General features: G+C 53.4%; 1 protein-coding gene across 5 annotated transcripts in view; it reads right to left on the bottom strand.

The window, feature by feature from the left end:
* The window catches only part of KLHL29 (kelch like family member 29), a 302,988-nt gene that overhangs the window by 132,953 nt on the left and 156,917 nt on the right, over positions 1 to 13,118 (bottom strand). For all 5 annotated transcript variants that reach the window (XR_013441619.1, XM_078056026.1, XM_036104623.2 and 2 more), the window contains one exon: positions 9,135 to 9,464. Coding sequence is in view for 4 of the 5 variants with exons in the window: in XM_078056026.1 (XP_077912152.1) it covers positions 9,135 to 9,419 (285 nt within the window). In the remaining variant the exon portion in view is untranslated. The remainder of the gene's footprint in view (positions 1 to 9,134; positions 9,465 to 13,118) is intronic.

Genomic DNA, 13,118 nt, shown 5'->3' with positions numbered 1-13,118 from the left:
AGAGAAGCCTTCAGTGTGGAAGTCCCTGGCCCACATTTTACAGCCAGCTGGAAGCAGACCAGCTTGGGATAGCCATCGATGAAGCCGGGCTCATGAGTCTGTCCTTCTGCCCCAGCTCGTCTCAGTCATTTAAATCCATGTTTTTAAAATAAAGAAGTCAACTCCGAAAGGATGAGTGATTGGGATCCTTCCAACTCTCCCCAGCTCCTCAACACCAGCCTCTTAGCCAAGGGGAGTCCTGTGGGCTTCGATTCCTCACCCTCCAGGTGTGAGGGACTCCCTCTAGCACCCCAGCTCTGTCTGGAAAGGGCAAGGAGGCTTGCTCGCTGACAACGCAAGGTATGGCCTATGGGGAAGACTTTGTGGCCTCTAAGGACCACAGAGGGTAGGGGTACGGGTGGAGGTTAGCACGCTTAACCAAAATGCCTTGGCCTCAGAAGCGGGTCTAACGAGGACCCCGTGTGGGGACTGTGGCAGCCAGCAGCCAGGGATGTAGTCTAGGGAGGGAGGTGCTGACTACTGGCCTTCTGCTATCAGTGTGCACTCAGCTCCATCCCCGGCCCCGAGGACTCCCCTCATGGTGCCAGAGGGTCCAACAAGAGGCAGGAGAGAGGCGGCTGGAACAGCAGGGATCCCACCCTGTCAACAGGAAAGGTGAAAGGTGTGCACCAACAGCCTCCGAGTGCACGCGGATGCTCTGTTGAACGCGCAGAGGAAAATGAGGTTTCTTGCCTACGGGTTCTACAGAGACAAATTCACGATGCAAATGAACACGGCTACTGGAGCCCGTAGCCGGAGCAGCCCGGAGTCCTCCAGAGCCTTCACTGCAGGGCAGCCAACGGGACGCTGAAACTGATGGATAATCTGCCGCGTTACATCCGTTCAGCTCTGCAGGGACTTCACAGAGACCCTTCTCTGTGGCATTATGCTTTGGGAGGGCTCAGGCCAATTTGGCGGCCTGTGTCATGAAAGTGAGTAAAACAGGGACAGGGTCAGCCTGGGTTTGGAGGAAATTCTCCTCCCTGAAATTAAACGAAATCTGTAGATGCTGATGGTGAACGAATTATACCGAGGGGTATTCAGCTCTCCTTTTTGTGTTTATTTCCCCGAGTTATTTTTAGCATTACAGATAGTTCCAGTTAGCAAACGGATTGGGTTCTGAAAGTTCATTTGTAATCTGGCTGTTTAGATTTTGGAACATACTTTCCCCATAAAAAAACTATGTTATAAATGGTGATAAGACTTGCAGGCTAGTTCTCCAAAGCCTATTTAACCCATAATGTAGCTGAAATACTGTCCTTTCGCAATGAAAAAAATTGTTTAATTGCAACATGAGTAATTAAGTAAAACAGGGAAAACCATTAAAAGCGAATAAGAAATAGATTTATGTTCATCTTGAATGATGCTGTTTGCAGGAAACCTAATTTAATTTAAGAAGAGGCCTTTCCAAAGGCTTTTTGGGAAATTGCACGGGATTTAGCCTATTAGGGAGAAAGAGCCATTGGGCTGTCCAATTTTCGGCTACTGAATATCTGCACCACATAACAGGCTCCCTTTCCTGATTTCAGGCTCGTCAGAACGTCTTACCATGTGGATTCTCACAAGGAAAAATTCACTGGCCAAAATCCATGAAGGTGGTCTCTTTGGGGTAGATTTTTAAAATTCTGAGCCATAAATTAGCATCTGTCTATGAGAATGTCCTGGGAAGAGCAGTGTCCCAGTCCCACCGACTCTGGGGGCAGTGACAGGATCACGTGAGGGCCAAGTCCTTGCCAGTAGTGGGTTCTTAAGGTAAATGCACCCTGCAGGGTTCCCTGGGGGCCCACTGCCCCTTCTTCTCTTTGGCAACATAATCCTTGCTTGGTACCTTCCTTCAGACCTCATCAGGCAGCTCTTGGTGTAGACTGGAGGTGTGTAACCCCGGTGTGTATGTGTCATGTGGGTCCCATATTGATTTCCCACACAAGGCCATGTAGAGGATGGTAGCAGATCGACCCTATCTTTTTTGCCAGAGGCAGGTCGTGACCCTTGGCTTTAAGCACGTGTGCTGGAAAGCCTCGTGGTATGTTGCAAAAATGACCACAAATCTTCCATCCCTGAATGCCTGCCCCTCTATAGTACCTCCTGTCAAGAAGCAGGGTCTCTTTGCCCACTCCTTGAATCTGGCTTGGCCACGAGACTTCTTTGGCCAGTAGGATTTTAGCAAATGTGCCTCAAGCAGATGTTACAAAAGCCCTTGAGCCTCGCCCTCTTGCTGCTCTTGGAAGCCCGAGAGCACCGTGTGAACAAGCCTGAGCTAGCTGGATGGAGGATGGCAGGCCCCACGGAGGAGACAGATACACACTGGCTGGCAGTCTGCGAAGCACAGATGTGTGAGCAAGGCCATTCTAGATCAGCCGGCCTCAGCCAACCTGCAGCTGACCACAGACCAATGAGGGAGCCAGCCTGGACCAGAACTGACAGCCAACTCACAGAACTGTGAAGGTGTAAGCCACTACATTTTGAGATGATTTTTCCATAGCAAAAGCTAACTTATCTACACACCTGGCTCTAGTCAACGAGATCTCCTGGCAGCTTTCTTCTGGAATCTAGCCTGTGGCTCACCCCTTACAAATGCGGACGAATACATAGTCTTCTCCCCTCTTTCTGCCCCCTCGGTCACAAATTTAAAGTTCAAGCCCCTCAGGTCTGCCCTCCCTACACTGTAGGTTTTGAAATGGTTACTTTGGAAATCATGACATTTTTCAATGGTACACATTTCGTGACTGACAGATGGGTTTTAAGTCAATGAAGATAGAATCCAAACTGCGGCTGCAACTCAACGTTCAGGCAAAACCCATTAGCTCGGCACGAACATGCACAAAAGCTGTCTCACGGCGCATGATCAGTGCCTGATCATTTATCACAGGGGAAATCACACATTCTCATTCACGGAGCAAGAACAGTCTTCTGGATAAAATCACGCACAGTCTGGAAATTCACCACAAAAGGGACTTGAGTGATTCTCCCAACCGAGCCCACTCAGCAGCCTTTGATTTTCAGTGTGAATACAAGAGGAAAGGGAGGTCTGCTTCTCCTTCTGTAACTGTGCAAGAGCATCCCTTATCCATTCACGGACGCCGAGGAACCACACAAGGGGAAGGGTCCGGCCAGGCGGGGCCTCGAGGTCATTCACATAATTCCCCACGGAAATCTCAGCTCATCTCCCCCCAGGGGGGCATCTCTCCAGAGAACCTAGAGTGTATGGGGAAAGACGCTGTGGCCGGTGCTGTCTCTCTAATGACAAATATCCACCCTGAAAGCCCCAAATGCTCATAAATGTAAAAAAAAAATCAGGGTGTTTGGTGCTCCGAGGGTGGAGCCTACAGGTTTCACGGCCCCTTTCGGTTTTCCTTGGGCCCCCGACACTGGCTAAGTCTCTCTCTTCCAAGCCCAGATTAATTTTTGAGGGCTTAGTTCTGAGGAACGACGGAATGTTTCAGCATGAGTGCTCCTGACCACAAGGAAGAAAGCCCCCAACACATTTCACAGACATCAGCCAGGATTCTGCAAAGTCCATTCTTTCAAGAACAAAATTGCATTTTATGAAGCCGTCCCTTTTCTGTTTCATCTGTCAGGCAGGTTTGCCAAGAATAATTTAAATTTCATGCAGCGGCAACTGCGGAGCTTCATTTCTGCTCATCGGGGCCACCCTCCTGCTGGGGGCCTGACGGCCTGCAGCCCAGAGTGGCCATGGTGGGCCAGGCGCGGGGCTGTCCCAGCTCTCGGCATCCTCATGCCTCTCCAGTCAGGGGAGGGCCCCCACCAGCGCCAACCTCCAGGGGGCCGGTTTCACCCCGTGGGTCTGGACACTTGGTCCGACCGGATCTCTGAGGCAGCTTTTAAAATTAACTTTTATTGAGTGCTTTATGGGTAGCAGGTGCTGTTCTAAGCTTTCCCACACATCCGAATTTAACCAATCCCCACGACCTCTTCACGAGGAAGATGCTATTCTTACTCCCATTTTAGAGACAATGAGACTCAGAGACATAGTCAGCTCCTAAGAGGCAGAGGTGGGATTCAAACCCGGTTCTGTCTGATGTGACAGCCTGAAGCTCTCACTAGCTCTGCAGTGTAGAGTCGGCAGAACCTTTGGGCTACATTTCCCCACCTCACCCAAGGGGTAAATCTGCCCATTTTCTTGCAGACTGGGTTTTGCTGTCAGGTAGGTGGTTGAAGGGCTGGAGAAGTTCTGGTCACAATGCTGCGCTAACGGTTACCATGGAGAGCACACTGTGCCAGGCAGCCTGCAGCGAGCAAAGGAGCCAGCCCAGGCGGTCCGCTTCTCACTCGTCAGGGGCCCTCGGCAAGCCTCATTTCCTCTGGGCCTCAGCTTCTAACTGGCAAAACAGAGCGGCCGGAGGGCACGGTCCCTCTGCTTCTCTCAGGCTCTGGGGACTTGTGTGTGTGTGTGTTTGAGCATGCATCCATGAGTGTGCGGGTGCGTGTGTGAGTGTGCGTATGAGTGAATGTGTGCCTGAGTGTGTATGAGTGAGTGTGTGGGTGTGCGTGTGTGTATGAGTGAATGTGTGGGTGCGTGTGTGAGTGTGTGTGTGTGTATGAGTGAATGTGTGGGTGCATGTGTGCGTGTGCGTGTGAGTGTGTATGAGTGAATGTGTGCCTGAGTGTGTGAGTGTGTGGGTGTGCGTGTGAGTGTGTATGAGTGTGTGTGGGTGTGCGTGTGAGTGTGTATGAGTGAATGCGTGCGTGTGTATGAATGACTGTGTGGGTGCACGTGTGTGTGTGTGTATGAGTGAATGCATGCGTGTATGAGTCTGTGGGTGCGCGTGTGAGTGTGCATGTGTGTATGAGTGAATGTGTGGGTGCGTGTGCATGTGTGTATGAGTGAATGTGTGCCTGAGTGTGTATGAGTGAGTGTGTGGGTGTGCGTGTGCATGTGAGTGTGTATGAGTGAATGTGTGGGTGCGTGTGTGCGTGTGCATGTGAGTGTGTATGAGTGAATGCATGCGTGTGTATGAGTCTGTGGGTGCGCGTGTGAGTGTGCGTGTGAGTGTGTATGAGTGAATGCATGCGTGAGGGTGTATGAGTGGGTGCGCGTGTGAGTGTGCATGTGTGTATGAGTGAATGCGTGCGTGTGTATGAGTGTGTGGGTGCGCGTGTGAGTGTATGAGTGAATGTGTGGGTGCGCGTGAGTGTGTATGGGTGCGTGTGAGTGTGCATGAGTGTGTATGAGTGAATGCATGCGTGAGTGTGTATGTGTGAGTGTGTGTGCGCACATGTGAGTGTGTGCGCATGAGTGAATGCATGCGTGTGTACGCGTGTGTGGGTGCGCGTGTGAGTGTGCATGTGTGAGTGAATGCGTGCGTGTGTATGAATGAGTGTGTGGGTGCACGTGTGTGTGTATGAGTGAATGCATGCATGAGTGTGTATGAGTGTGTGGGTGCGCGTGTGAGTGTATACGAGTGAATGTGTGGGTGTGCGTGAGTGTGCATGTGAGTGTGTATGGGTGCGTGTGTGAGTGTGCGTGTGAGTGTGTTTATGAGTGAATGTGTGGGTGCGTGTGTGTGTGTGTGTGTGTGTGTGTATGTGAGAGTATGTGTTGCATTTGGTCACACCCTCCCCCTGCCTCAGTGGCCCAGGAATCTGTGCTTGTCCAACTGGACTTTCATCAAAGACCAGCAAGAAATCCTCAGGCCACAGAAAAATGAAGAAACATAAAAATCAACAGGCCTAAGGCAGCAGCGACAGAAAGAATTGTCATCACCTCGCTCACCAGCCGCAGGGAGCCTGGTCAGCCTTCCCTACCCTGAGGAGCTGGGACTGTCCCCCACGGCGTGGCAGAAACAGCCCCCATACTGAGGGTGAGCGGGTGGCCAGGCTCATGGGACTCGGGGCAGGAGAGGGGCGGGCTGTCTCTGCATGGGTGGTGATGGCATAGGATGCCAGTGGTCGCCCCCAGCCCCCAGAGAGCTGTGACACCCCGCTCCATGCCCCGCCCAGGGGGTCGCTAAGGCCTGACAGCACTAACACTTGTCCCTGAGAGTCACCTTGGGGACCTTTGCCCGAGTTCTCAGGCAGGACTGGCCCACATGTGGCACCAGACCCTTCACCGAGGACGGCAGGCCAGTGTGTTCAAGCCCCCATCGCCACACTCCAGAGTAGCAGGGACACGTGGCTCTGTTCCTGGCTCCCATGCAGCCCCCTCCCTCAGCCCCCTCCCACCAGAGTGGGGTCTCGGCCCTGTATACACACTGCACTTTCCTGGGAGGAAGGGGTCCGGTGGTTGAAAAAGCTTTAAAATCCCTTCACTCCATCATCAGGCTCACAAGGTGATGCAGACTCATGGTCATCACTGGATGCCCTCCCTCTGGCTCCCCTTGCTGCCATGATGTCACCTTGGTCATGTCATGCTTCCATGTCACAGACGTGAGCTCTAACCACTCAGAAACACAATTTGCTTCCCCCACCTGCTTGGGGCCTAGCTCCTGTTTCTCATTGAAAGACTTACCTTTTTCTCTTGGTGAGGTTAGAAATGATCCTTCTTCTCCGAAGGGGCATGCCCTTGTTCCCTAGGCTTCTCCTGGGTGACAGTGACAACGTGGCAGGGGTGACAACCACCATGTGCCAGGCTCGGCTCTGTTCTGAGCACTGTATATATGTTTGAACTCACACAATGCTCACAACAACTCTGGGAGGCAGGTACTATTACCTATTCCCATTTTGCAGAAGCGAGGCCCAGAGAGGTTAGGTTAACTTGTCCAGGGCTCCTCAGCTAGCAAGAGATAGGGCAGAAGCCAAACCCAGGCAGGCTGGCCCCACAGTCCGTCTTCATCCACAACACTAACCTGCCTCTGCCAAGAACCTCAATGGGAGAGACATTCTCAGGTCATTTGGTCACACTGTTCAGGTCACAGACCTGGTATATCCTGACCTGTGTGTTCCCCGAGGGCCAGAGCTAGGCCTTGGCTACTCGGTAAAGACGCAGCTTGTTGACCAGGGAAACCACAGATACCTTGGTTTGGGCCTGCCTCTCAATTGAGGTGGTGCGGGCATGGGGTTAGACAAATAGGCTGGGGGACAGGCGTCAGGCGGGGGCGCCGCCGCTTGGCCAGATGACAGAGAGGCACCACGGCCCAAATTCAATGACAGTGTCCTGGACAGAAGCTGCTGCTGGCTACTCTCCTCCTTCTCCCCTGCACACCCCATTCTCTTGAGCACCTCGAAAAATCCAGGGTGGAAGCAGGCATCTTTGTTTGATTGGACCAGCTCCTGCAGGTCTGGAGCTGGGCTGGAGATGGTTACAGAGGGGACACGTGCCACGGAGCTGGCTGTCCCACAGGCATGACCTTTCACCCCCTCTCCCCTCCCAGCCTCCCAGGGCAGTCCTCCCCAGATGCTGTTTTCTATCAGAGGCTGGGCTCCTTTCCCCCCATGTGCTGTGGTTTGGGGCCCTGCCAGTGAGGGATGCTGAATATCAAGCTGCTTGGGAGCAAAGCAGGAGCTGTGTGGGCAGGACAGCCCTGTGTGAGGGGCCCTCACTGCCAAGTGTCCTCCAGCACCCCAGCCTGGAGGGCCAAACCCCTGCCCCAGGTGCAGCCCCACAGCATCCCTAAAAAGGCCTCTACCCAGAGAGGGCCGAAGTCATCAAGTGGGCTCCCAGGTCCAGTTTCTCTCTCTGCCGACCTGGAGCCCCCAGTGGTCAGCTCCAGAAGCTGCCATTGTCCAGATGGCCAACAGCTGGCCTTCCTGAGCGGCTGCCAGATGTAGCTGGCGGGGCGGCCGGCTGGCTCCACCAGGCAGAGGTCACTGCATCGGCGCCCAGGAGAGAAATGCGATCGGCTGGTCTGGGGGCGTCGTGCCCAAATAACCCTCCATCTCCTCTCCCCCGTCCGACATTCCTTCCCTCCCCACCTCAGTGGGGAGGTGTTTTCATAACAGGAAAATAAAATCAATAAGGCACTGCAGCAAGATGTCAGCGTGCTCCGAGCTGGCCTCCAATAGCTCCATTGTCTCGGGCCTCTGCTGGGCTCTGGGCCGGCAGCGCTCAGTTATTAATGGGAAGCAGGGCTGAAAGGGAGTTTTGAAAATCACGGAGACAAAGGCTCAGCACACCTGGAGCGTGGCTTTCTCACACCACGGCCACCTCACAATGGCCTCAACGGGCCTCCCCCGCCTTTAACTTCTCCCACAACTTTTATGAAAGCAGGGAAGAAAACACTAGACACACACACACACAGATGCACGCGCGCACGCGCACGCACACACTGGCTTGGAGAGGGCTCCTGGAGGCCGCTCTGAATGGCTGAAAGAGGCAAAGGTGGCCGGCAGAGCCCCTGCTCGGCCAAGGAAACAGGATGGTCATAAACAGGGCTTCCTGCCCCCGGCGTGGGCCCATCCCTGAGGGGCTCTGAGCGGCGCGAGGGAGACCAGCTCAGCCTGAAGCCAGGCAAGAGCCTTGGTACCCTTTTCATTTCAGTCTCTCTGTTAGGAACATAGCCTGGTTTCTGCTGTCATTCCCAAGGCTGGAGCCGCCTCCGGAAAAGAGCGATTGCCCCGAAGCGGACTGCTGGGGCCCAAGGCCTGCGTCCCCAAGGAAGGTCCAGCCTTGGACCAGCTCTCACAGAGCTGGTGTGTCGCAGTATCCCCAGCTGACAGGTGGGGGACAAAAGTACTGATTCATGCAGTTGGGTGAATCTGCTGGGGAGAATTCTCAGCAGAGTAGTTAATAAGTAGTAGATTTATGACCATTTATGCCTTACTGCTGGTCACTATCTTCTTGCAAACCCACGTCACTGGTGCCCGAGGAGGACTTGTGTGGTCTAAAGTCACCTATTTAGGGAATCTTTATGGCCACCTTGGAGTTTGCCGTCCCTACACGCATTTAATCAACGTGGCCTAGGATGACGGGCGGCTTCAGACCTGCTTGTCTTACAAGGTAGTTGCAGACAGAGACTTGACAGCAAATGAAACCATGTGACCCTTCAAAGGTTGGCCGGCCCAGCTCCAGGGACGCCAGTACTCTGGGGAACAGGGTGGCCAGGGCCCAGGGTGTGAGCCCGTGGAGCCGGCCCGGGCCTTCAGGGGAAGAGGGGCCCCGGTGCCCAGCTCCAGCTCAGAGAGGCCACCAGGCTTACCTTGGTGGTGACGGTGGAGGCCGAGCTGGCCACGAGGCTGGTGATGGCCTCGCCACTGCCCGTAGTGCAGGGAGCCGGGGCCGTGGCAGGCGTGGGCAGCCGGGAGGGCACCCCAGGCAGTGGCAGGAGGCCGGGCCGGGCACTGAGGCTGCTGGCTGTGCCGCCACCGGCCCCGGCCGTGGCATTGCAGATGCTGGTGGTCCCATGCGTCCCGTTGGCACTCCACTCACGGCGGTCCCAGCCCACCCGGTAATCTCTTTCGAAGCGACTGTGGTGACGGGACATCTTGCTGGGCCGTGGTTGCTCCTCACAGGGAAACCGAGGCCGGACCTGCTGGCACAGAGTGGAGAGGAGGCGATTTAGACCAACGGCAGCCCTAGTAGGAGGCCGGGAGGGCAGCAACGCCCGTCGGCATCTAGTAAGCACCTTCCCTGGGTGCAAAAAAGGGCTTTCAATAGCTGATAGCTGATCTCATATTCACAGCAAGCCCACGATGCATGGATCGCTAGCCCCACGTCACCAGGGGGTGGGGGCGGCGGGGGATAAATGGTTTGTCCGGGATCATGTGGCAAAAGTGTAGTAGACAAGATTTGAACCCAGTGTCCGTTGAAGAGTAACGCTTTCTGTTCTGCAGCGCCACACTGCCCTGAAGGATGCGCATGTGCTCGTGGGGACTGTGGTTGGGATTTTATCCCACCATCCCCACCGTGGAAACAAGATCCTGGGAACTCCTCAACCCTATGATGGGGAGAACAGCTACATCTGTGGCCTCCCTTCCTAGTGGACAAAGCCTTTTTACGTAAACCTCATTGTATCCTTCTAGTAGCCCGTGAGCTGGCCCGGCATTGCTCATCCCAGTTTATGGACCAAGTTGCTGGTTGAGAGTCCCTGAGGTCAGAGACGTAGGAAGGGAGAAGGCGGCCAGAATCTCTCACCTTCAGACTGTAGCCCAACGTAGGACTCCAGGCTGAGAAGATCTTAAGCCCCTGGACGTAAAAAGTTCTTTATAACCCTATGATTTAGTCTCTGGCACAAGAGACCCCCATGCTCCCTGCGAACCAGACATCTCCCATGCGACTTTCCTGAGTATCCGAACGTAAGGCCCTCAGGGTTGTCATGGAGACCTAGACACACCAGGATACTGAGGGCCCCCTGCATCATGAGGATTGGGATTTGCTCAGCATTACAGAGACTCCCCCAGCTTCTTACATAGCCTAGGTCTGATGTCACCCTTGGTCATGAAGGACGTAAAGATACAGGAGAGGCTGACTTGGCCGGAGAGGCAGAGGGGAGAGGGATGGTAGAGCCCAGACACAGCGGGCAGGCTGGAGAGGGGTCTGTCCTGCACATCACATCCTCAGCTCTGGCCACTGCTCAGGCTCAGTTTTCTTTGACTCTTTTGCACTCTTCCACCACTTCCTGTCTGGGCTGTGAGCTCCTGGAGGTCCGGGGTAGCTCCTGGCTCATTTTCCTAGCCTGCAAATCCAGCTGTCATGGCGGCAGGCTCTGGAATTACTGGCTAGTGGGTGGACAGGCCACCTATTTTAAAAATTTCTATCAATCCTGATCCTACTCTGGTTTTTGCACACCAGATCTAGTTGTCGACTTCTAGCACCACTGAGCCAAGCTTGGGCCTCACCCTCGTGAGCTGCTACCTCGTCCTACTTGTGTGGTTGGCGGGTCCTGGCAGTCACTGTCCCCTCCCTTGGCACCGCTCCTGCCACCAGGCGCAAGGAGCACGCCGAAGCAGAGCTGACCGTGGCCTCTTAAAGTGGATGGGGGGCTCCTTGTTTCTTTTATCACTATGCTTCACGGCTTACACAATGCCACAACATTATCCTTTCATCTATTCAATATTACATAGTAAAAAATAAAAACGAATTCCCCTTTGGCCACCCCCTCACAGACTTCTCTTGAGAGAGTTGTTTAAATAGCTCTCGTCACTTTTCTCCCTCCCGCCCAGGCTGCAACTTGCTCTGATGGGGCGTTTGCTCTGGCTGCTCCTTGGGAGTTGGTCTCACCGAGGTCACCAATGATCTGCTTGTAAAATCCCATGGGACACTCAAGCCTTGTCTTCTCTCACATCTGGCATAGTTGATCTCTCTCTCTCTCTCTTTCTCGAAACTTCTTCTCTGTGATTTCTGAGACATCACACTCTCTCCTCGTTTTGTTCTCCTAGGCAAGCAACTCTTTCTCAGCTCATCCTTAGGGATCCATTATTTCCTCCTCTTCTTTTCCCACCCTACGCACTCTCCTTGGACAATCTCGTCAGCTGTCACCTCTTTCCCTGATGGCCTTCAAGGCCACATGCTAGCTCCCTGTCCATCCCGAGCTCCACACCCCCTGTCCTACCATCTGAAATACTGGCTGCCCCATAGGTACCTCAATACTGGATGTCCCAGAATTAACTCATTGTTCTTTTGCCCACTCATTCCCAGGAATCCCCTCTAGCAGACAGGAAGTCCTGTCTGCCCTGCAAGCCCATTTTCCCATCTCCATTCATATATTCAACAGTGCGGTCTTTGATTCTGTCGCCCCAGCTGCTTCTCAAATCTGCCCCCCTCCCTCTGCACATCCACCATCCCGACTCATTGTGTCCCACATAGATTATTTCCACATCTCCCTGTTCCAGTCTTGCCCTTTTTACCCATTCTCTACCCAACAGCCCTTGTGACTTTTTTATTTTTTAAAGATTTATTTATTTATTTGAGAGAGAGAGAAAGAGAGAGTGTGCACTGGCGGGGGTGGGAGGAGAGGCAGAGGGAGACAGAGTCTAAAGCTGACTCCGTGCTGAGCATGCAGCCTGATGTAGGGCTCGATCTCACGACCCTGAGATCATAACCTGAGCCGAAACAAAGAGTTATATGCTTAACCGACTGCGCCCCTCAGGTGCCCCCCACCTTGTGATTTTTTTTAAAAGCACAAATCTGATCACCATACTTTACTCTCCTGCTTTAAATCTTATCCTTCAGAATAAGGTCCAGAATTCTCAGTGTGACCCAGGAGACACCTGAGGATTCTAGCATCACCATTCACTCTTCACGCAATGCCCGGCCATCCCAAACACCTTACAGTTTCTGAAGGCATCGTGCCCTCTCTCAGCTTGGGGTTCAAGCCCCTGTTGCTCCTTTGCCAGGAATGGATTCCCACTCTTTCCACAGCCAAGCCCTGCATGTCTGTTATGACTCAGCTTAGGCACTGACTCTTCTAGGAGGCTGCATGGACCCACCTCCTCTGGATTAGGCAAGAGGGTCCCCCATCTACTCCCCTGGACACCTGGCCCCCAGCACCCCATCCCGGCATCAATGGCTGTGGTATATTTGCTACCTTGAGAACAGTCCCTGGCTTATTGTCTTTGTGACCTTAGCACCTAACACAGTGTCCGGGATAGAAGGGTATTCAGTACACGTTTGCCGAATGAATAAACAAATGTTTATTTCTTCTTAATTGCTGAATGTTTCCAGAACAGACAAACATGTTTGTGTGAAGGGAGAAGCTGAGACACAAAAAACTTGAGTCTTCCACCTGGAAATTCCATGTAGGTACCAGGGTAAGGAAATGTCTTATCTTCCTGGTAGGTCAGACCTGGAGCCTCCAAGGATGGCTCCGAAGGAGAACAGAATCTCTGCATATCCAGGGTTAGCCGGACCCCACAGCTTAGGCTCCTGTTTCCCAAGATTCACCTGCAAGGCTCTTCCTAATGATTAGCACCTCAGGGCAGTTTTCCTAGGTTGGATCCTAAGTATGGCAGAGATGATGTCACAAAGTTCACCACACTGTGACCTCTTTCCAACCACCCAGGAAGACCTCCCCGCTGCCTCCCTTGCACTTAGGTTGGGAATCACACATCTGAATTCAGGCAACTAGAATGAGTGGGGAGGAGATGGAGAACATTCCCAGATCCGGCCCTTTAAGAGCATCTTCTATTAACCTTAGCTCCCTTCACCTGCCATGGTAACCTTGGAGGTGCAAGAGGGTTGCCCC

Source organism: Halichoerus grypus, chromosome 10 (assembly GCF_964656455.1).
Source record: "Halichoerus grypus chromosome 10, mHalGry1.hap1.1, whole genome shotgun sequence".
NCBI lineage: Eukaryota > Metazoa > Chordata > Mammalia > Carnivora > Phocidae > Halichoerus > Halichoerus grypus.
This window is presented reverse-complemented; position numbering and strand designations above follow the sequence as displayed.